The sequence below is a fragment of the Ranitomeya variabilis genome, chromosome 1 (genome assembly GCF_051348905.1).
Source record: "Ranitomeya variabilis isolate aRanVar5 chromosome 1, aRanVar5.hap1, whole genome shotgun sequence".
NCBI lineage: Eukaryota > Metazoa > Chordata > Amphibia > Anura > Dendrobatidae > Ranitomeya > Ranitomeya variabilis.
Genome location: NC_135232.1, coordinates 901,609,964 through 901,635,067, shown reverse-complemented (window position 1 = coordinate 901,635,067; position 25,104 = coordinate 901,609,964). Strand labels below are relative to the sequence as shown.

General features: G+C 46.1%; 1 protein-coding gene across 4 annotated transcripts in view; it reads left to right on the top strand.

Annotated features, from left to right (window-relative positions):
• The first annotated feature begins 4,799 nt into the window (after nt 1-4,799).
• The window catches only part of CASP6 (caspase 6), a 71,639-nt gene continuing 51,334 nt past the window's right edge, over nt 4,800-25,104 (top strand). The window contains exon 1 of one of the 4 annotated variants that reach the window (XM_077278926.1): nt 4,800-5,006. In XM_077278926.1, coding sequence (XP_077135041.1) covers nt 4,925-5,006 — 82 coding nt within the window. In that variant the 5' untranslated portion in view covers nt 4,800-4,924. The remainder of the gene's footprint in view (nt 5,007-25,104) is intronic. The other 3 variants (XM_077278936.1, XM_077278938.1, XM_077278921.1) reach the window with 3 other exon arrangements.

Here is a 25,104-nt window from a genome sequence, read left to right as displayed (position 1 = left end):
CAGTATGGAGCATCATGTGTGGCCATTATACAGTATGGAGCATCATGTGCGGCCATGATACAGTATGGAGCATCATGTGCAGTCATTATACAGTATGGAGCATTATGTGCGGCCATTATACAGTATGGAGCATCATGTGTGACCATTATACAGTATGGAGCATCATGTGTGGTCATTATACAGTATGGAGCGTCATGTGTGGCCATTATACAGTATTGAGCATCATTTGCGGCCATTATACAGTATGGAGCATTATGTGCAGCCATTATACAGTATGGAGCATCATCTGGGGCCATTATACAGTATGGAGCATCATGTGGGGCCATTATACAGTATGGAGCACTCTGTGGCCATTATACAGTATGGAGCATCATGTGTGGCCATTATACAGTATGGAGCATCATGTGGGGCCATTGTACAGTATGGAGCATCATGTGGGGCCATTGTACAGTATGGAGCATCATGTGGGGCCATTATACAGTATGGAGCATCATGTGGGGCCATTGTACAGTATGGAGCATCATGTGGGGCCATTATACAGTATGGAGCATCATGTGTGGCCATTATACAGTATGGAGCATCATGTGTGGCCATTATACAGTATGGAGCACTGTGTGGCCATATTTTTTCGTTTATAATTATTCTTTATGAAACAGTGTGATCAGCAGTGCTAAATGGGTGTGGTTGGGACGTGGATATGGGTGTGGCTAGTTATGAATGGGTGTGGTCAGAGGCGTGGCCTAAAATTAGCAGCGGCGCACCAAACGCGCCGCAAACTTTGCCCCTGTTTCCCATCTTCAAAAGTTGGGAGGTATGCATTATATGGTATACTCACACTAAGTAAAAACCTAGCAAATATCGCCCTAGCTCAGCAGCAGGTCTCCCTACACTGCCTGATTCCGTAGTAGACTGTGACAAACATGGCAGCGCCAGGTCTGATATAGACCTGATGACGCTGTGCGGCCAGCCAGTCACTGTAATGCCACAACCAACATGGCTGCGGCATTATAGTGTGTGGCAGACAATCCCTGCATGTTCATTGGCTCTCTAAAGAGCACCAAACATGCAGGGTGGGGACCCGAGTTCCTGCCGAGCAACCCCAGAAAAACTTGACGAGCTCCAAGCATCTCGAACAGCGAGATGCTTGGGCGAGTACCGAGTGGTGGCGAGCATGCTCACTCACCACCAGTCAACAGTTTTCCCTATGGAATTTGTACTCCTACCTTTGTCTGTAATTCGGCTTCACTACAATAACTGGGTGAGATCAAACCTGTTTTTTCTGGCACACTTTTCACTGAGCACTTCATCTCTTCATTATTATATCATTACGGTTTTTATGGGCTGTTGATCACCTTGTTTGTATAACAGTTGAAGCTCTCCTGAGTGGTTGATTTTTGTATCCTTAAACATTAAAAGTTAAGTTTTATTGATTTTACCATATATTGATACATTCCTCCTTATTTGATTATTATTAGCGGCCTTCAGATCGATCTTGAGTCAATGGCGACTTGATGGGTAAACGCTCTGTAGAAAGATCGATTTTGTGCTTAAGGCCTCTTTCACACGTCCAGATAATTCCGGTACCGGAGAAATCGGTACCGGAGTTATCAGTGTCCGTGGTCCGTGTGCTCACGTGGCACATCAGTGTGGCACACGTGCGGCATCCGTGTGCCGCCTGAGGACCACACGGACCGTGCAGGAGAGACAGCGCTACAGTAAGCGCTGTCCCCCCCGCTGTGGTGCTGAAGGCGGCATTCATCTCTTCTCCCCGCTGGAGAGAAGAGATGAATGATCAAGTTTTTTTTTCTTTTTTGTTAAAAATAAAGTTGCATGTGACCCCCCCCTCCACCCCCAGTGCGCCGCCCGGCCCCTTGCGGAAGAAATACTCACCCGGCCAGCTCCCGCGATGTCTCATCTCTCCTCTCAGCGCTGGCAGCCTCTATTGTTTGAGCGGTCACGTGGTACCTCTCATTACAGTGAGGAATATGTGCATATTCCTCACTGTAATGAGCGGTACCACGTGACCGCTCACACAGGATAGGCTGCCAGCGCTGAGAGGAGAGAGGAGACATCGCGGGAGCTGGCCGGGTGAGTTTTTCTTCTGCAAGGGGCCGGGTGGCGCACTGGGGGTGGAGGGGGGGGGTCACATGCAACTTTATTTTTAACAAAAAACAAAAAAAAAAAAATTGATCATTCATCTCTCCAGCGGGGAGAAGAGATGAATGCAGCGTTCAGCACCACACAGGGGGGACAGCGCTTACTGTAGCGCTGTCTCTCCTGCGGGCGGTACGTGCACACGGAGGAGAGTGCACACTGTTCTCCGTGTGCACGTGTGCAGGACGTATTGCAGTACGTGCTGCCGGAGAAACACGGACATGTCTCCGTGTTTTGCACACGGACACACGGTCCGTGAAAACATGGAGACATGTGCATAGACCCATTCATTTGAATGGGTCTACGTGTGTCAGTGTCTCCGGTACGTGAGAAAACTGTCACTACATGTACCGGAGACACTGATGTGTGAAAGAGGCCTAAGTCTAGATAGGTCCACCAGGGTCTTCTCTATCGTTATCTTGATAGTATCAAGCCAGTGGGTTGCTGGGTTTCCTCTTCTCATCGTTCTTTCTATTCTTTCGACCATGGTGTCTTTCTCCAGTGATTGCTCTCATCGTATGATGTGTCCAAAGTAGGCAACTCGTAGCTTGGTGATCCTTGCTTCAAGTTACATGTCTAGCTTTATTTGTTTCAAAATTGATTTGTTTGTTCTTCTTGCTATCCATGGTATTGATACCATCCTTCTCCTGCACCACATTTTGAAGGCGTTGATTTTTCTTTTGTCTTGTTTCTTTATTGTCTAGGTTTCGCCTCCATATGTTACTACAGCAAAGACCAGACTATTTACAAGCCGTGCCTTCGTCGCCAGTGAAATGTTCTTCGATTTGAAGACCTTGTCCACTGACTTCATTGTTGATTTGCCCATAGCTATTCTCCTATTGGCTTTTGGTGTCATCACTGCATCTCAGGTGATCATTGATCTTAGTAGGTTAAAGTACTTTACAACTGCCAGTTCGTCGCTGTCCATCTCAAATGTGTCCTGGTTCTACCTGGCAGTGATCAATATCTTTGTCTTCCTTGTATTGTGTACGAATCCAATGCACAATCTTTCCATCTTCTAGTAAGTCCTTCATGCCATCTGTGCTTGTTGATATCAGTGTTGTATCGGCTGCGTATTTAAAATGGTTGATAATTTGACCGACAATTTTGATTCCTTCTTTTTTAGGCAGTGATAATTTTCTGAAGATTTACCGAGCCATCACTCTTGATGGGCTCTTTGCTTTGCCAGTTCTGATGCCCAGAACCCATTTTGTCCAGGCTGAAGTGACTGTAATTTGATGTGTGGCATCATTATCTATGTAATGGTTGTGTGAGATTAGTGGCCCATAGTCATTTAACCCCTTAAAAACACCAGTTACTTATTCAAATAATAAAAATCAACCAGGTTGATAATAGTTCTGATGCACAGAACCCATTTGGGCCAGGCTGGAGTGACCTGAATTTGACAGGGGGTATCACTATTTGTGTAATGGTGGTGTGAAATCAATAGCCTAAAGTCAATTAACCCCTTAAAAACACCAGTTACTTATTCAAATCTATTGCCAATTTTTATGCCAATTCTGATGCCCAGAACCCATTTAGGCCAGGCTGGAGTGACCTGAAATTGTTGTGGGGCAAAACTATCTGTGTAATGGTGGTGTGCAATCAGTGGCCCAAAGTCATTTACCTCTCTGAAAACACCAGTTACTTATTCAAATCTGTGAAAATTGGCTATTTGGCCAATTTGATGCCAGTTCTGATTCCCAGAACCCATTTGGACCAGGCCAGAGTGACCTGAATTTGATGCAGTGTATCACTATTTGTGTGATGGCCATGTGAAATCAGTGTCCCAAAGTCATTTAACACCTTAGAAACACCAGTTACTTATACAAATTGTTACAATTTGATGCCACTTTGATACCAATTCAGCTACCCAAAACCCATTTGGGCCAGTCTGTAGTGACCTGTAAAAGATGTGGGGCATCACTATCTCTGTGTCTGCATTGTGAGATCAGTGGCCCAAAGTAATTTAACCCTTTCAATAACACCCTTTCTTGCCCACTTTTATTCCTATTTTTGTGCCAGTTTTATAATTTTTATAGCTGCTTTTAAGTGTATTCACATGAGCGCACCTCGCTCCATTGTATTTTCTTATTATCATTTTTCAATTTTTGTTGTTAAACCTGCAAAAGCAGAAGAAAAAAAATTGCCTAAGGCTGTGTGCACACGTTCAGGATTTTTTCCGCTGAAAAAAACGCTAAAAAAGCTAGCGTTAAGCATCCCATCATTTTAATGCATGCCGCAATTTTTGTGCACATGCTATGCTTCTTTCTGCTAAAAAAAATGCATTGCGGTAAAAAACGCACCATGTTCATTAATTTTGTGGATTTTTCGTGTTTTTGCCGCTATATTGTTGCATTGGGAAGCTCCGGAAAAAAACGCAAAAAATCAGCAAAAAAGCAAGCGCAAAAACGCGATAAAAATGTGCGGGAAAAAAACGCGAGCGGATTTCCTGCAGAAAAAGTCCGGTTTTGTTCAGGAAAATTCTGCTGACATTGCTGAACGTGTGCACATAGCCTAATAAGAAACCAACATTAGCCCTGAATAAGAAACTGGAAGAATAAGAGACTAATTTCAGTATCGTAACTGCAGGTGCAATTCCAGTAATTGCAAGTTACTTCAGGAGAATGAGTGAGACAGTGGGCAGGGAGAAGGAAGGGAACAAAACAATGCCAAACTTCTTGTGGGAGGAGGTCGAGTGTTGCCTATGGGTGGAGATTGCTGGCTATGAGGAAGTTTACCCACAAGAAAGGGCTGAGTGTGCAGATAGATGCATGTAAGCCCAGGAGCAGGCACTGAGATCCAGCTACAGAAGACACAATCACAAACCAGCATGTCCCTAGAATCCACAGGTCAGTGTGATTGTCAGTGTATTGCTTCTCTGAAAGCTTATCTCTCCATTATACTTTGTATATTTAATGTTCCACTACAGCTTGTAGTTACACAAACAATAGAAAGTATCAGTACTGACGCCTGTAAGGACCTGCCTGAGCGTTGTGTATAACAGACACACTTGCTGTTTTTGTTACCTGTCCTTTTTGTGCCATTCTGCCCAATGTGGTCGCTGCTCGTGTGTAGTCATTGTCACTTTTAAGAAATCTGGCATAATGATAGAAGAGTACCAATGTGCACATGCCATTATTGTTGATAGAGCCTCAATATTTACTTGTTCTGCTAATCAACAGAACCTGGCGCAGATCTATCAGTACCAGGTTACCTGGCATTGTCCTCCAAGTTATCCAGACTATGTACAACTGGTCATTCATCGCTGTGTGTCCAAAATCGCCAATCTGAGCTACTATTATTAGTGAATCATAGGAAATAGCAAAACTCATTTATAACCTGATGAGAGAAATAACAAAAATGTTTTTATTCACGATTAGAACCACTACTGGGCTGGGATTATGCCCATACTGCACATGCTAGAAATCTGACCGATGATGATGATGATGTGGTGTTTTGCTGAATCAAGGTTATTGCTGCTGGAAAATCCCGAATTTTTAATAAATGAATATGGACCAATCTAAAGAATTTGTTACATATATGGATAGCTTTTATGTAGCCATCCTTGGGGCTCGTTCAGATAAGCGCATCCTACAGATGTGTTCACCTCATATTCTAATCAGACAGCACACTGACCGATGGTATTAAATAGGGTCGGCCAGACAGCTGTATGAGAACCAAATGAATCTTTACGCAAATTGCTGTGGATTTGGATGCAGGTATCAGCCACGTGGTTCCCACTTGTGAAAGATGGGGGGGGGAATATGTTGGAAAAGCAAAAACTTTTCACCTAAAACCATTGGAAAATTATGGAAAATTGTTTTAAAATGTGGATTTGCAACTCGCCGGTACGTGGTAGAAAGGTGTTTAGTGGGTCAAAAGTGTTTTATTTTTATAGTGCAGGTTCTGAGATATCAATATTGCCCTTTCCTAGAGAGTTTTGATACATGAGACATTACTACGATTACCATGTGTAAGTCACAAAGTTGGAGGTGTACAACCTATATTCCTGTTAGGAAGGTTGAGAAACAGGAATGGGAAGGTCAATCTGCAGTGTGGGCTTTTGTGCGTCTTTTTGTATAGTATACTAAACGGAAATTCTGGTTTGTCTTCTTTTGTAGCCCCTGGGCCTCCATTATATTTCTACATGTGAGACATGTCTCTTCCGGCATGGTTTAGGCATATGTTGCATTTGGTATTTGTTTACTGGAAATCTGGCTGATTTTCTAGAGGGAAGTACCGGTATTTTTCAGATTATAAGACGCAAACTTGAGGGGAAAATGGAGGTGCATCTTATAATATGGATATACCTTACCGGCTCCAGGCTGGGATGAGGGGGTGTTCGGAGGTGCGGTGCGGCACACTGCTGCAGGTGTTCAGTGCTGTGGGTGTCCGTTGCTGAAATCTCATCTCCTGAGATCTTAGTGCCGAGATCTCCATCTGTTCATGCACCGCCCCCGGCTGGCAGCTATTTTTCCGGAGTCCAGTCCACTGCATAGGAAACCATGTGACTGCAGGGGCGCTGGGCTTTCACAAGATGCCGGCAGACCCCCCCGTAGCCTCGGACACCTGCAGTGGTGCGCCGCACCGCACATCCGACCACCCCCTCATCCCAGCCTGTGGCCTGCAGCAACGCTCCCCTCTTGCCTCCTCCAGCGGCAACCCTGGGACCCCGCTTCACCGCAGCCACCACCCCCGGTAAGCAATAAGACGCATGGATTATAAGAAGCACCACCATTTTATTAAAAAGTGGGGGTTTTTTTCCTTCTATTTTTCTACTCAAAATTTGGGGTGCGTCTTATAATCCGAAAAATACGTTAATTTCCCAATTTGCCTATGTTCCCATTTAAACCCTGTATATATTTGCATTTCCTCAGATGCTTTGTTATACTATGCCTGATGAAGACACCTAAGTAGTCTCGAAGGCTTGCTTTGCTTTGTAACATCACTTATTTTATTTTAGTCAGCCATTAAAATATATCATTGTTACAAAATTATTATTTTGATTCTCCCACTGAGAACAATAATTTTCAACTGGCTAAGGCTACATGCACACTTGCATACCGGGGCTTTGCTGTCGGCTGCGTACTTCCTCCCTGAAGCTCCGCCCACTTTTGCTTAGGTCCACCTACTTCTGCATGCATCCTGCGTACCTATCTTTAACATTGGGTACGCAGGACATGCGGATGTGTCGTTTTGACGCGCCCGCTATCCAAACGGGAACGTTTGGATCCATAAAATAGCGTGAGACAAGTGTATTCTAACACAGACACGCATGAAAAATTTAATGGGACCATCCATAATTTAAAGGGAAAAAAATCCCCCTCCCCTCCAAAAAATTTAAAAAATATTGCTCATCTGTTAAATTCCTTACTGTTCTGTTAGGACCTGATTACTGATGATTATGGTAAGATTGCTATCTCTCGATTGCTGTATATGGCTAGGAGATGAATAGCTGAATATTGAATAACTGATCAGATGCCCACAATTCCAGAATTCATAAATAAGATCAACTGGTTGTTGACTTTTAGGCCGGGGTCACACATGCATGTTTTACGGACGTAAGAGCGCAGAAACTACGTCCGTAAAACTCGCATTACATACGGCACAATGATTCTCAATGGGGCTGCTCCTATCAGCCGTATATTACGGATCCGTAATATACGGCTTTCTACGGCCGTACAAAATCGCAGCATGCTGCGTTTGTCAGCGTATTGCGCAAAAAAATCGCCAATGAAAGTCTATGGGGGCGAGAAAAATACGGATTCCACACGGACCAGCAGTGTGACTTGCGAGAAATACGCAGCGGTGTTAGTGAAAAGTCGGTAATTCAATTGCCGGCTTTTCATTTCTCCTGCACAAACCCGACAGGATATGAGACAGGGTTACATACAGTAAACCATCTCATATCCCCTTTTTTTTTGCATATTCCACACTACTAATGTTAGTAGTGTGTATGTGCAAAATTTCAGCGCTGTAGCTGCTAAAATAAAGGGTTAAATGGCGGAAAAAAATTGTCGTGGGCTCCCGCACAATTTTCTCCGCCAGAATGGTAAAGCCAGTGACTGAGGGCAGATATTAATAGCCAGGAGAGGGTCCATGGTTATTGGCCCCCCCGTGGCTAAAAACATCTGCCCCCAGCCACCCCAGAAAAGGCACATCTGGAAGATGCGCCTATTCTGGCACTTGGCCACTCTCTTCCCACTCCCGTGTAGCGGTGGGATATGGGGTAATGAAGGGTTAATGCCACCTTGCTACTGTAAGGTGACATTAAGCCAGATTAATAATGGAGAGGCATCAATTATGACACCTATCCATTATTAATCCAATTGTTTGAAAGGGTTAAAACACACACACACACACATGATTTAAAAGTATTTTAATGAAATAAACACAGCGGTTGTTGTAATATTTTATTGCTCTCTCAATCCATTTGCAGGCCCTCGCTTGGCAAAATAATAAACGCACAAGACACATACCTTCTGATGTCTGATCACGTCCAACGAGGTAATCCATCTGAAGGGGTTAACTAATATTACAGGCACGAGCTGCGATAAACCACTCGCACGTGCCTGTAATCCCCGGGTGCTGAAAGGAAAGCTGGATCTGTACTTACATTGAGTCGCGGTGATGCGCCCCTGCTGGATGTTCTCATGAGCTGCAGCCTGGGAACTTTTTCCCACGCTCCAGGTCATATGAGGACATCCAGCAGGGGGCGCATCACCGCGACTGAAGGAAATGTAGGTCAATGACCTACATTTCTTTCATTCGCCGGGGAATTACAAGCACGAGCACACCGCTGCATTAGCAGGGCTCCTGCCTGTAAAATATTTTAACCCCTTCAGATGGATTACATCGTGGGACGTGACGGTTCAGCTGAGGGTATGTATCTTGTGCGTTTATTATTTTGCCATGTGAGGGCCTGCAAATGGATTGAGAGAGCAATAAATTATTAAAACAACCGCTGTGTTTATTTCATTAAAATACTTTTAAATCATGTGTGTGTGTGTGTTTTTTAACCCTTTCAAACAATTGGATTAATAATGGATAGGTGTCATAATTGACGCCTCTCCATTATTAATCTGGCTTAATGTCACCTTACAATAGCAAGGTGGCATTAACCCTTCATTACCCCATATCCCACCGCTACAGGGAGTGGGAAGAGAGTGGCCAAGTGCCAGAATAGGCGCATCTTCCAGATGTGCCTTTTCTGGGGTGGCTGGGGGCAGATGTTTTTAGCCACGGGAAGGCCAATAACCATGGACCCTCTCCTGGCTATTAATATCTGCCCTCAGTCACTGGCTTTACCATTCTGGCGGAGAAAATTGCGCGGGAGCCCACGCCAATTTTTTCCGCCATTTAACCCTTTATTTTAGCAACTACAGCACTGAAATTTGGCACATACACACTACTAACATTAGTAGTGTGGAATATGCAAAAAAAAAAGGGAATATGAGATGGTTTACTGTATGTAAACCATGTCTCATATCCTGTCGGGTTTAGGCAGGAGAAATGAAAAGCCGGCAATTGAATTACCGGCTTTTCACAGATATCGCGCTGAATGAAATCTAAATACAGAATATATATATATATATGTGTCTCAATGACATATATATATATATATATATATATATATATATATATATATATATATATATATACTGTATATATGTTTTCCCGAACATTTGAGCACATAAATCCATTAGATGTCGGTTTTGCTAGCCTGCGCGAAAATCTCGCAGTACGGATGCCATACGGATTACATACGGAGGATGCCATGCACAAAATACGCTGACACACCCTGACTACGGATCACTATTTTGGGAACATTTCTCCGTATTACGGCCGTATTACGGACGTATAATACGTTCCGTATTGTCTTACGCCAAGTGTGACCCCAGCCTCAAAAGGTATTTATTTAAAAAGAAATGCTGTCATTAAATTAAAAAACTTTGGGCCCCACAGATTGACGGATCCAGCTTGGCATCACGGAAATTGTAAAGATATACTGTCTGGGTCTATTCTAAACACAAAAGTGTCATGATCCAGTTCGGGGTTTGTTTTCTATTCTCTCTCTGGACTGGTCATGTGGGGGTTAATCCCCTCCGCCTCGTTTTGGAGCTGGCTTGGCTCTTTAAGGGTATGTGCGCATGTTGCGGTTTTTGCTGTGGATCCGCAGCGGATTGGCTGCTGTCGATTCGCAGCAGTTTTCAATGAGTTTACAGTACCGTGTAAACCTATGGAAAACAAAATCCGCAGTGTACATGCTGCGGAAAAAAACGCTTGGAAACGTAGTGTTGTTTATTCCGCAGCATGTCAATTCTTTGTGCGGATTCCGCAGCGGTTTACACATGGTCCATAATAGGAATCCGCATGTACAACCGCTGGTGGAATCCGCACAAAATCGGCAAAAAAATCGCGGTAAATCCACGGTAATTCCCCAGGAAATCCGCAGTGCAGATTTACCAAAATCAGTTTGGAAAAATCCGCAGAGTAATCTGCAGCGTGTGCACCTACCCAAAGTCATCTGCAGTCTGCTGGCCAGCGTCAGTGATAGTTCATGCTTCCAGGCTGGAGCCGCTGACCCGTATACCCTAGTGATCCTTCTGTCCCTGACTTCCCGTATTTGTGTGTGAACCATTCCTTATCCCTGACGTAGTGTTTGCCTGGTGGTTTCCTTACAGTGTATGACTTGGCCTGATCTCTGAACCCCGCCTCTTGCTTTCCCTCTCTGATACCTCATTCCCCGAATGGCTTTGACTTCTGGCTTTGACTTCTGGCTTGTACCCCGACTTCGTCTTATGCCTCACGTTTTGGATACCGCACTCCCGTTTGGCTCTGACTTCTGGCTTGTCTCTGACTTTGTGCATGTTGTGACCTCTGGTACCTCTGCTCCTGACAGTTTCTGACTCTGCTCGTCTGACCACTCTTTCGTTATCTGTGACAACTGTGCGGCTGCTCAGTGTTGCTACGCTGTTAGTGTGCAACCTCTTTTCCCTCACCAGCTCCCCCTGGTGGAGGTTGCGCTAAACTGCACTGCAGCCGCATCACATTATCAGTGACCACACATTTAAAGGGGATTTTGTATTTTTTTTCCTCTGGTCATGGATCCGCTTTGTAGCTTGGCGGATCAAGTGTCCAGTTTGACACAGCTGATGTGGGATTTTTCGGTGGAACATCGGACCCTTGCCACGTCTCATACTCACTTAAGAAAAAAGCTGACAGAGATTGTTAAACCTGTGCAGAGAACCATCCTTCATGCTGTTAGTCGACCTGGTGATTCAGTAGATGTTGTTTTGCATGCTCCCAAACCCTTCATGACACCTTTTCTGGCAAAAAAGATAAATTTCGTACGCTTAGAGAGGGTTGTAAATTGTTTTCTCTTAGACCCCGATTGTTTGGGAATGAGACTCAGCAGGTAGGGATTATTATCTCCTTACTAAAGGTACCTTCACATTAAGCGACGCTGCAGCGATAGCGACAACGATGCTGATCGCTGCAGCGTCGCTGTTTGATCGCTGGAGAGCTGTCACACAGACCGCTCTCTAGCGACCAACGATGCCGAGGTCCCCGGGTAACCAGGGTAAACATCGGGTTGCTAAGCCGAGCCGCGCTTAGTAACCCGATGTTTACCCTGGTTACCAGCGTAAAATGTAAAATAAACAAACAGTACATACTTACATTCGCGTCCCCCGGCGTCCGCTTCCTGCACTGACTGAGCGCCGGCAGTAGCAGGGCACAGCGGTGACGTCACCGCTGTGCTTTCACTTTCACTTTGCGGCGCTCAGTCAGTGTGGGAAGCGGACGGCGGGGACATGAAGGTAAGTATGTGCTGTTTGTTTTTTTTACATTTTACGCTGGTAACCAGGGTAAACATCGGGTTACTAAGCGCGGCCCTGCGCTTAGTAACCCGATGTTTACCCTGGTTACCAGTGTAAAATATCGCTGGTATCGTTGCTTTTGCTGTCAAACAACGATACACGGCGATCGGACGACCAAATAAAGTTCTGAACTTTATTCAGCGACCAGCGACATCACAGCAGGATCCTGATCGCTGCTGCTTGTCAAACTAAACGATATCGCTAGCCAGGATGCTGCAACGTCACGGATCGCTAGCGATATCGTTTAGTGTGAAGGTACCTTTAGGGAGTGTCCCCAATCTTTCTCGCTGCTCCCTACTGCCCCTGAACGGATGTCGGTAGATAGGTTCTTTGAGGCTCTAAAACTTATCTATGACGAACTGGACCGTGTCAGGTTGGCAGAGGACACTATTATGGGTCTGGTTCAGGGAAAGTGCTCAGCCGAGTGGTACAGCTCTGAGTTCCATCGATGGTCCATTGAGGTGTCCTGGGATGACTCCGTGCTGAGATATCAGTTCAGGAGTGGACTGTCGTATTACCTGAAGGACACTCTGGCTCTCCATCCTCCTCCCAGCTCTTTGGAGGAAGCTATGACTCAGGCTATCCATATGGATCGGAGGCTGCGGGAGAGAGGTGTAACACAGCGAGAGGTTCTGTTGCTCCCTGCTGGTCCTGTTGTTTTGCCTCCGTCTGAACCTATGGAGGTGGGGGCCACCAACCTCGAGGAGAAGGAGAGGAGATTGCGACATGTAGGAAAGCTGTGTTTTTAATGCGGAGATCCCGGACATTGGAGAAAGGACTGCTGACTACCCAGCGGCTGAGTCAGGGTGATTATCGTGGAAGTCACCCAGACTCTCAGGTGCCTTTTTCTACAGTTTCATATATTTTGTTGGAAGTGGAAGTTTGTTATGGTAGTGGTGTCCAAGTGTAAGTTAGGGATAGTTAGGCTGGAGACTCCTATTCATATTGTTGCCATTGACAAAACACCTCTGACTAAGAATGTCATCAAATTTGTTTCAGAGGAGTTTCTCCTTTAAAGGGAGTTCCCTACACCCGGAACATATTTCATGTTTTGTTATGGACAATCTGCCTGCGGGACTGGTGTTGGGGTTCCCCTGGTTACAATTACATAATCCTGTGATAAACTGGGAATCTCGAGACATTGTTAAATGGGGTCCTAATTGTAGTAAAAATTGCCTCACTACTGTACTTGTGTCATCCGTCAGTCTGGAAGGTATTCCGGAGTACCTGAAGGACTTTGAGGATGTGTTCTCTGAAAAGGAGGCTGAGGTTCTACCACCACACCGCCCATTTGATTGTGCTGTTGATCTTGTTCCCGGTGCCAAATTGCCCAAAGCCCGTCTGTAAAACCTTTCCAGCCCTGAACGCGCCGCTATGAAGGAGTTTATTTCTGAAAAGCCTCTGTAAAGGGCACATTCGGCCATCTATTTCTCCTGTGGCGGCGGGGTTCTTTTTTGTGAAGAAAAAGGATGGGGATTTATGCCCATGCCTCGATTTTCGAGAACTGAATAAAATCACTATAAGAAACACTTATCCCCTCCCACTTATACCCGATTTGTACAATCAATTGTCGGGAACCAGGTGGTTCTCTAAGTTGGACCTCAGGGGAGCATACAATCTCATCCGTATGCGTGAGGGTGATGAGTGGAAAATGGCATTTCTCACCCCTGAGGGTTTGTGTGAGAATTTGGTTATGCCCTTTGGCCTGACGAACGTGCCAGCAGTGTTCCAGAATTTCATGAATCATGTTTTCTCTGATTTTATTGGGCCTTTCATGGTAGTTTATTTGGATGACATCCTCATATATTCTTCTGACAAACAGAGTCAGATGAGCCACCTCCTGGCAGTTCTTTAGAGGCTTAGGGAGAACTCACTATTTGCTAAACCAGAGAAGTGTTCATTTTTTGCTCAAGAATTCTCCTTGCTGAGGGGTTTTGCATGGTCCCTAGGAAGGTACAGGCTATTGTGGATTGGGTGCAACCCAGAGATCTCAAGGGTCTTAAGCATTTTCTGGGTTTCGCTAATTGTTATAGAAAATTCATTAAGGGGTTTTCTCAGGTGGTCAAACCCCTCACTGATTTAACTCGTAAGGGGGCTGATCTCAAGAACTGGTCAGCTCCAGCTGTGGCAGCGTTTTCTTCCTTGAAGATCTGTTTCATGACTGCCCCTGTATTGGTTCAACCTGATTTGTCTAAACCATTTGTCGTACAGGTGCACGCCTCGGAGGTGGGAGTGGAAACTGTGTTGACTCAGGGGCCCACCACGTTGACTAACTTAAGACCCTATGCCTTTTTTTCGAGAAAATTTTCCTCTTCTGAGAGGAATTATGATCTGGGTAACCAGGAGCTATTGGCCATTAAATTGGTGTTTATGGATCACAAGATCCTGACTAACATCGATTTCTCCAAACGTTTAACTCCGAGACAGGCATGGTGGTCACTTTTTTTTTTTTTTTTTTCCCCCGATTTCAGTTCTCTATTACTTTCAAACCAGGGTCCAAGAATGTGAAGGCTGGTGCTTTGTCTCGTAGCCTAGATCCAATATCACCTTCTGAAGCTCCTTACTCCATTCTTCAGCGCGGAGTGGTGGTGGCTGCGGTGTCCTCAGCATTGGAACAAGAGATTTATGAGGCCCAATCTCTTGCTCCTTCGTCCTGATAATAAGCTCTTTGTGCCTGTTTAGTATTGGTTAACGGTGCTTCGGGAGTTCCATGACTCTGCTCTGAGTGGGCATCCTGGAATCTCTGCTACGCGTTAAGCCATCACTAGGCTGTTGTGGTGGCCCTCGTTCGCTTCTGATGTCACTGGGTTTGTGTCTTCCTGTGACACTTGTGCCCGCGCAAAAACCCCCCGTAACCGGCCAGCAGGGGAATTGGTGCCACTGCCAATTCCAGATAGACCGTGGACTCATCTGTCCATGGATTTTATCACCGATCTCCCCCCCTCTAATGACAAAACTGTGATCTGGGTAGTTGTTGATAGGTTCAGTAAACAGGTGCATTTTTTACCGTTGGCGGGCCTCCCTAATGCTGAGACTCTATCAAAACTATTCATTGAGCATGTGGTTCGATTGCATGGTGTGCCTGTCAGTGTGGTGTCTGATAGAGGGGTGCAATCAGTCTGACTTTTTCATCGGCCTACCATCCTGAGACCAACAGTCAGACTGAAAGGACCAATCAGTCTTTGGAGCTGATATTACGGTGTCTTGCCACGGCTAGACAGGATGATTGGTGCTCTTTGGTACCCATGGCGGAATTTGCTTTCAATAATCATGTCAATCAGTCCACTTGCACTTCCCCATTCTTCTGCAACTATTGGTTTCACCCTCACTTTGGTGAGTTTTCCTGGCTGGATTCTGGGTTTCCAGGGGCTGATTCGGCCTTTCTGCAGTTGGGGGAGGTCTAGAGGGAGGTTTAGAAACATTGGGGAGGCTCAGGGCAAATATTCATTTTTTTTTTTTGCGGATAAACGACGTTCTGTGGCGCCGGTTTACCAGGTGGGAGATAAGATATGGTTATCCACCAAGAATATAAGATTGAGGATTCCCTCTGCTAAGTTGGGTCCCAAGTTTATTGGTCCTTATGAAATTTTAGAGGTGGTTAATCCTGTGGCCTTTTGCCTACGCTTGCCTCCGCGTGTTTCATAAGGCGCTTTTGAAGCCATCAGTGCCTTCCTCAGGTGCGTCTCCCTCGCACCCACCACCTATTGTGCTGGATGGCCAGACCAAGTATGAGGTGGAACAGGTGGTGGATTCTAACATGCTGTGCCGTTCACTTCAGTACTTGGTCCATTGGAAAGGTTACGGTTCTGAGGACCGGTCATGGGTGCCAGGGCGTTCGGTCCATGCGGATCGGTTGATCCGAACCTTTCACGCTCATTGTCCAGGGAAGCCTGGGGGTCCTGTGGCCCCCCATTGAGAGGGGGGTACTGTCATGATCAAGTTCGGGGTTTGTTTTCTGCTATTCTCTCTCTGGACTGGTCATGCAGGGGTTAATCTCCTCGGCCTCGTTTTGGAGCTGGCTTGGCTCTTTAAGTCCTCTGCAGTCTGCTGGCCAGCATCAGTGATAGTTCATGCTTCCAGGCTACAGCAGATGACCTATATAGCCTGGTGATCCTTCTGCCTCTGACTTCCCGTATTTGTGTGTGAACCGTTCCCTATCCCTGACGTAGTGTTTGTCTGGAGGTTTTCTTATGGTGTATGAGTCGGCCTGATCTCTGAACCTCGCCTCTTGCTTTCCGTCTCTGATTCCTCGTTCCCCGACCGGCTTTGACTTCTGGCTTGTACCCCAACTTCATCTTACGTCTCATATTTTGGATACCGCGCTCCCGTTTGGCTTTGACTTTTGGCTTGTCTCTGACTTTGTGCATGTTGTGACCTCTGGTACCTCTGCTCCTGACAGTTTCTGACTCTGCTCGTCTGACCACTCTTTCGTTATCTGTCACACCTGTGCAGCTGCTCAGTGTTGCTATGCTGTTAGTGTGTGTGGCGCCCCTAGGGGTATTTGCCACAAAAATAGTTATTGACACAAATAAATGTTAAAATAGCAAGACTGCACTACCATCTCCGGCCAGAAGGGGGAGCTCCAGAGATTCCCCTTGATCTATTCTGGTCTGAGAAAAAGATGGGCAGTTGGGTTGAGGAGCTGAAAGTGTGAGGTCGTATAACTGAGCTCCTAACAGCCCTATGACGGATTATAGGACCGTAATACCGATAGTAGGAAAGGAGGAATAGAGAAAAAGGACATTGTGAGAACCGGGTAGTAATAACCTCTACCCAGAATAGGCGCAGAGACGGATACCGGATCCGTGGCTATATTCATTATATATAATACAGCAACCGGAAGGGAGGTGATATCAGCTTCACCAGGGTAAGACGCAGCAACAGACACAGAGTTCAGCAGTACTCCCAGAGGGGGTAAGCCGACAAAAAGGGACTCGGGTTGCCCGTCGAACCAGAGCACAGAAGAGACAGATTGGGTCGGCAGCCAGTTCACAAACAGCAGCAGGACCATACAGAAATTGCGCATAATAAGAGGTGGAAATCCTGACAGGGTCAAAGTAATTCAGGGTTCTTATACAGACTCCGGTGACAGTATTGGTGGCAAATCCCTTTATGTTGAAGTAAATTGGTTAAACGTTTCAACGCCTCAGTCTTTCATTTGGACAATAACCATCGGTCCAGGATCGGGGCCATCATAGCTGAGAAGACCTGCTGCTGACCAAGTAAGTGTCTGTTCCTTCATGATATCCCTTACACTGTGCATCGCCTGAGGCCACAGCACCGGGTCAAGCCACTAGTGACATCCCCCTTAAGAGACAGACCTCATTGATCTGGTGCTGGGTACCTCGGTCCCTCGGGCGTCACAACTGGCGTCACGAACAGGATAGAGCCAGCCCGTACATCGGGTATTGTGTGCCGTAATTGGAGTCTGAAACTGTGAAAATTTGGATGAAAAATCTTGGAAATTGACTTTGTTAAAGAAAATCCCGTTCCCCATTGAAAACTATTGAAAGTGACTTTTCTCCATTGGTTATAATGGGGTAAAAATGGCTGCCATCCCCTGAAGTAATCATCTCATAACTGTCAGGCACAAAACTGTTAATCGAGCTACGTCATTACCCAAGCCCCAGTTTAACTGAAAAACTTCAAAATCCACCATCACAGAGCGTGCGGCAGTTAGAGGCAGCAGGGGGCGTGTCATTGTCATCCTGCTGCACAGAGGAACGAATCTACATTATCTAGACGGAAGCTGGGACCGGAGGGGTCTGGATTAACTAAGGAGGTACAGTATGACGCAGCACGGAGACGCCGCAGCATCCGGCGACGCTAATGCAGCTGAAAGGCAGAGTGTCGATAGAGAGCCTGGCAGCGCAGCAGTGCAAGGAGTGGTGCCCATTATGCCGGTGTTAATGCCATTTACCCCGGGTGGCCCGTGGCTTCCAATGTATGAAGGTGAACCTAATACCCTTGACGGTTTCAGGGAAAAGATGCTGGCTCATTTTGATATGTTCCCTGTGGATGAAACTCAGCGTGTTAGTCTCCTGATGATGCAGTTAAGTGGCCATGCTAAGCGAGAAGTCACGGCATGGGCAACTGATCTAAAAGGTACTGTTGAACGCATATTTGCTGGATTAAAAGCTACATTTGAAACCACTGCCAGCAGCAAAGCTAAAGTACGATTCTTTAATTGCAAACAAAAAGCTAATGAGGGCGTGAGAGATTTTGCCTTAAACCTGCAGGAAGCCCTTAAATCACTTACACTGGCTGAACCCATTTTTAACACAGGAGCCGATAAACTGTTAAGAGATCAATTTATTGAGGGACTCTACACCCCTTCTCACCGGGGGCATGTGAGTATGCTTGTTTTTAAGAACCCTGAATTGACATTTGCCCAATTAAAGGAGAGTGCTATACGTCTCCAGCTGGCAGAGGCACCTCGGGATCAGGATCTCACACAACCCATGGCAGATGCACTTCAGCAACGGGGAATGCCAGTGACATCAGCTACATCCGGTGCCAGTGCTAAGTCCCTGGGGCCCATTACTAATGAGGCTCTTCAGCAAAAGCTTGACTCTTTAACTGATGTTGTTGCTTCAATGGCTAAAACCATGCAGGAGATGAGAGAACCCAAGATGGAGTTGGAAAACCGTAGAGAGGATGTTCCATGGATGAGGTCCCGGAGATACCCGACATGGAGAGGACGACCCCGTGACCGCTACCAACCGGATGGACAGCCCATTTGCCGCCGTTGTCAGCAGCCAGGCCACTTCGCACGAAATTGTGATTTAAACGGGAATCCCCTGGGAATGCGGGCCGCTTCGCAGGAATGAATTTTCAAGGCCCAACACCCTGGCACGACAGGTACATCGGAGGACGACCTATCATCCCTATCGTGCTGGACAGAATTCCCCTCAACGCTTTGCTGGATACAGGTTCCCAGATTTCATCTATACCATATATCCTTTATAAGAGGTACTGGGCTGAGGTAGATATTGATAAAGGACCCTCTGATGTTGAACTAAATATATGGGCCAGTAATGGTAAGTTGGTACCGAAACTAGGATTCAGGGAGATGACCATAAAGATTGGTAAAGCAGAATTGAAGAAACAGGGTATAATTGTTGTTGATGTTGACCGACAGAACTGTGAACCAACTGTATTGATAGGAATGAATGTGTTAGAGAACTGCTTTTCCGAAGTTATTTCTGTCTTACAACAAATTGCTGAAACTGCCCGATCCTGCCAGCAGAGAGTTCTCCGGAGGGAAATAAAAGTATTAATGTTAAGGCAACAGATAGAAGTTGCAGGTGGAGAAATCGGCAGTGTGAGGGTGAGTGATCCAACGTCTATTGTAATCCCACCAAAAACAGAAATGCTGGTATGGTGTAGAGCGGCCATTGGTACTAAAGGACGAGACTATCAAGCCTTAATAGAACCATCATACACCGACAGCAGACCCACTATACTCACGGCACGAGGGGTGGTCGAGGTACACCGGGGACGGGTGCCGGTACGACTTTTGAACTGTGGAGAGGAAGAGGTCACTTTGCCAAGGTACGCTACAGTGGCAAAGTTATATACTGTTGACAACAATGCCATCACAACCGTTGAGCCTTCAGAATCGACCTGTCAGGTGGAAAATAACGGCTCAGATGGAGAATCGGAGGATTGGTGCCAACAGCTAGACGTGGGTGTAGATTCAACACCTACCCATCAAAGACAAGGGGTATACAGATTAGTGACGGAATATGAACAGGTCTTCAGTAAACACCCATTGGACTTCGGACGGATAGAAGGGGTGGAACATACAATCCCCACCGGTGACCATCCCCCGATAAAAGAAAGATATAGGCCCATACCGCCCGCTCACTATCAATGCGCGAAGGACATGCTGAGAGAGATGAAACAGACCGGGGTAATAAGAGATAGTTGTAGCCCTTGGGCGGCCCCTCTGGTGATTGTCAAAAAAAAGGACGAAACCATGAGAATGTGCGTAGACTACTGGCGGATTAATAACATCACCCATAAAGACGCCTATCCCTTGCCTAGGATAGAAGAGTCCTTGACTGCTTTGAAATCTGCTAATTATTTTTCCACCTTAGACTTAACAAGCGGGTATTGGCAAGTCCCTGTGGCTGAGAGAGATAAAGAAAAAACGGCATTCACCACACCAATGGGTTTAAGCTAATTTAATCGCATGCCGTTCGGACTCTGCAACGCATCCGGTATTTTCCAGCGACTGATGGAATGTTGCCTCGGACACAAGAACTTCGAGACCGTCCTCCTGTACCTAGATGATGTGATCGTCTACTCAAAGACTTACGAACAGCACTTAACAGACCTGGCAGAGGTGTTCGAAGCCTTATCCAAGTATGGTATGAAAGTCAAACCATCCAAATGTCACCTTCTCAAGCCAAAGGTACAATACTTAGGGCACATCGTGAGTTCGGAGGGAGTAGCACCGGATCCCGAGAAAATAACTGCCATAAGGGATTGGCCAAGACCTACCAACGCAAAAGAAGTGAGGCAATTCTTGGGATTAGTGGGTTACTATCGTAGATTTATAAAAGGATTTACCAAATTGGCAGCGCCCTTGCAAGATACTTTGATAGGGCAGACGAAGAAACCTTCAAACCGAAACCCTCCTTTTCAGTGGAACGACGAAAGAGAAGACTCCTTTGAACAACTAAAAAAGGCACTAACCGGAGAAGAAGTTCTGGCGTACCCGGATTACCATCAACCTTTCATCCTCTACACCGATGCCAGTAATGTGGGATTGGGAGCGGTGCTGTCACAAAAGCAAGAAGGTCGGGAGAAAGTCATCGCCTTTGCAAGTAGAAAACTCCGGCCTACTGAAAGAAATTTTGAAAATTATAGTTCCTTCAAAAGATCTATTCTGGTCTGAGAAAAAGATGGGCAGTTGGGTTGAGGAGCTGAAAGTGTGAGGTCGTATAACTGAGCTCCTAACAGCCCTATGACGGATTATAGGACCGTAATACCGATAGTAGGAAAAGAGGAATAGAGAAAAAGGACATTGTGAGAACCGGGTAGTAATAACCTCTACCCAGAATAGGCGCAGAGACGGATACCGGATCCGTGGCTATATTCATTATATATAATACAGCAACCGGAAGGGAGGTGATATCAGCTTCACCAGGGTAAGACGCAGCAACAGACACAGAGTTCAGCAGTACTCCCAGAGGGGGTAAGCCGACAAAAAGGGACTCGGGTTGCCCGTCGAACCAGAGCACAGAAGAGACAGATTGGGTCGGCAGCCAGTTCACAAACAGCAGCAGGACCATACAGAAACTGCGCATAATAAGAGGTGGAAATCCTGACAGGGTCAAAGTAATTCAGGGTTCTTATACAGACTCCGGTGACAGTATTGGTGGCAAATCCCTTTATGTTGAAGTAAATTGGTTAAACGTTTCAACGCCTCAGTCTTTCATTTGGACAATAACCATCGGTCCAGGATCGGGGCCATCATAGCTGAGAAGACCTGCTGCTGACCAAGTAAGTGTCTGTTCCTTCATGATATCCCTTACACTGTGCATCGCCTGAGGCCACAGCACCGGGTCAAGCCACTAGTGACATCCCCCTTAAGAGACAGACCTCATTGATCTGGTGCTGGGTACCTCGGTCCCTCGGGCGTCACAACTGGCGTCACGAACAGGATAGAGCCAGCCCGTACATCGGGTATTGTGTGCCGTAATTGGAGTCTGAAACTGTGAAAATTTGGATGAAAAATCTTGGAAATTGACTTTGTTAAAGAAAATCCCGTTCCCCATTGAAAACTATTGAAAGTGACTTTTCTCCATTGGTTATAATGGGGTAAAAATGGCTGCCATCCCCTGAAGTAATCATCTCATAACTGTCAGGCACAAAACTGTTAATCGAGCTACGTCATTACCCAAGCCCCAGTTTAACTGAAAAATTTCAAAATCCACCATCACAGAGCGTGCGGCAGTTAGAGGCAGCAGGGGGCGTGTCATTGTCATCCTGCTGCACAGAGGAACGAATCTACATTATCTAGACGGATGCTGGGACCGGAGGGGTCTGGATTAACTAAGGAGGTACAGTATGACGCAGCACGGAGACGTCACATGTGCAACCTCCTTTCCCTCACCAGCTCCCCTTGGTGGAGGTTGCGCTAAACTGCACTGCAGCCAAAGTCTCAGATTCAATGAGGACGTTCTTCTCATTACTTCCACGATGGTTTCAACTCATTACACATTCTGATAAATTGACTATAATTAAACAACTGAGACATTCATTTCTTTACTGAACTGTGATCTTAATTTGCATTTTTTGCACCTTAATATGGCCAATTGTACAAGGGCAGGAAGGACCGGGGTTTGGGATTTGTGTTTTGTAATGTTTCTAAACTGAAAATTTTGGTGAAAAATATTTGATTAAAAAAAAAAAAAAATCTCCACTGTTTCAGCATTGACAATTTGATGGCTCCATATGGTCTTTGCTTATTTTCCTAGCGAGATGACAAGCAGTATGTCCACAACACCGCTGCAACCTGTCACTGGCCTCAGGTGCCTTGTGACATCGCTATTGAGGCCAGTGATTGGCTGCGGTAGTCACATACTGTAGATGGATGGCGTGTCATCAAAGCAGGAAAATAGACAGCAGACTGAAAAAGGCATTTGATGAGGTGCTGTATTCTCAGTGATTGCTATACAAACCTGGAACTATCATAGACTGTGTGATACCGGCCACATTCTGTAGTACAAAAGTCCATTACGAGGCTACTTGGGCTGGAAACAAACATTATATGGCAGGGCTGCAAACAAACCCTGGGTATGGGAAATTCCTCACAGTCCTGCAGTTTATGATCTAAGTATTTCCTTGTCTAAGGCCGGTTTCACACGTCAGTGTCAGTGACAGTTTTCTCACGTACCGGAGACACTGACACACGTAGACCCATTCAAATGAATGGGTCTATGCACATGCCTGTGTGTTTTCATTGACCGTATGTCCGTGTTGAAAACATGTAGACATGTCCATTTTTCTACGGCAGCACGGTCCTCACGTCCACACGGAGAACAGTGTGTATTCTCCTCTGTGTGCACGTACCGCGGTAGGAGAGACAGCGCTCTCTACAGTAAGCGCTGTCCCCCGCGTGTGGTGCTGAAGCCGGCATTCATCCCTTCTCTCTTCTCTCCTGCTCAGCTGAAAGCAGCGCTAGCAGGAGAGAAGGGATGAAAGATCAAGTTTTGTTTTGTTTAGGGTCACCAAACACCCCACCCCCCCACCCCCCCGTGCGCCCGCCTGCTTGAAGAGAAATACTCACCCAACTCCCGCGATGCCTGCTCTCAGCGCCGGCAGCTCGTCCTGTGTGCGGTCATGTGGTACCGCTCATTAAGGCGATGAATATTCATCACCTTAATGAGCGTAACCACGTGACCGCTCACACAGGACGAGCTGCCGGCGCTCAGAGCAGGCATCACAGGAGTTGGATGAGTATTTCTCTTCAAGTGGGAGGGCTCACAGGGGGTGGGAGGTGGTCGGTGACCCCAAACTTTAATTTAAACAAAAAAAAACTTGATCTTTCATCCCTTCTCTCCTGCTAGCGCTGCTTTCAGCCGAGCAGGAGAGAAGGGATGAATGCTGGCTTCAGCACCACACGCAGGGGACAGCGCTTACTGTAGCGCTGTCTCTTTTGCAGCGGTCCGTGTGGTCCTCAGGCAGCACACGGCTGCCGCACGTGTGCCACACTGATGTGCCACGTGAGCACACGGACACAGATATTTCCGGTGCTGATTTTTCTGGTACCGGAAATATCTGGACGTGTGAGACTGGCCTAAAAGAAATAATTCCAATCACTGCCCTGTTTTAGGAAATGCTAATCATGGAAATTGAATCTGTCAGTGCATCACTTTCTAAGTCAGAATATACCATTCTGCCTGCTAGCACGTTACTCAAGCAACTAATAACACAACAATCTCATTGACATCAAGAGGAATGCAAATATTGAGAACCTGAAATATTGTTTGTCTGACAAATAAGTAAATCAAGTCTTAAAGGGAATCTGTCACCACATTTGACCCAGCTATACTATTAATATGGGCATACAGGATATAAACTGCTGAGGAGAGTGATCCCTGTATGTCTCATATCAGATGCCTTGTTGTTGAGAAATCCTCTTTTATCACTTTATATGAATAGCCTGGATGATAACTCTGCCTCCAGAGATTATTTTACATGAAGGGGAGTTACCAGTGAGAGAAGTTATTAACACAGAACAGGAGGAATGAAATTTGTCTTCTTGCAAACACATTTTTGCTAGTGATGAGCGAGTGCACTTGTTGCTCGGGTTTTCCTGAGCACGCCCGGGTGACCTCCGAGTATTTATGACTGCTCGGAGATTTAGTTTTCATCACGGCAGCTGAATAATTTACAGCTACTAGCCACGCTGAGTACATGTGGGGGTTCCCTAGCAACCAGGCAACCCCCACATGTACTCAGACTGGGTAGTAGCTGTAAATCATTCAGCTGAGGCGATGAAAACTAAATCTCCAAGCAGTCATAAATACTCGGAGGTCACCCGAGTGAGCTTGGGAAAACCCGAGTACACTTGCTCATCACTAATTTTTGCTTCTCTCTGAGCTTTGCTGTATTTCAACAATATAGCAACTCTGTCGCCTGTGAGGTGGAAGCTGAGAGGAACCTGCAGATGTGTCAGGTATAATCACACACTACCGGTTCATGCAGCAATACATGAACACCCTATTTATTACAGTACATTGATGGCTGAACCGTACAATGAAAGTAATTGGTAAAAGTAATTGGTTAAAACAAAAACATGAACCATGCACACAGTGAACAGGTCTGTAGGGACACCGTTCACACCACCAAGAAACTGAAACACAAAAAAGGCACTGCATCTTCTATTGCAATTCTGGAGGTAGCACTGGTGGAGGTAGTCCTTTTGGGTACTGGTGGCTACCAGGTGCTACATGGGGGGCTCCCTCACTCCAGATGGGGGTCTGAGTGCCCACTGAATTCTGTTCCGGGGTAACCTTAGCATAGGTTACCGTTGGAGTTGGTTCCGTGG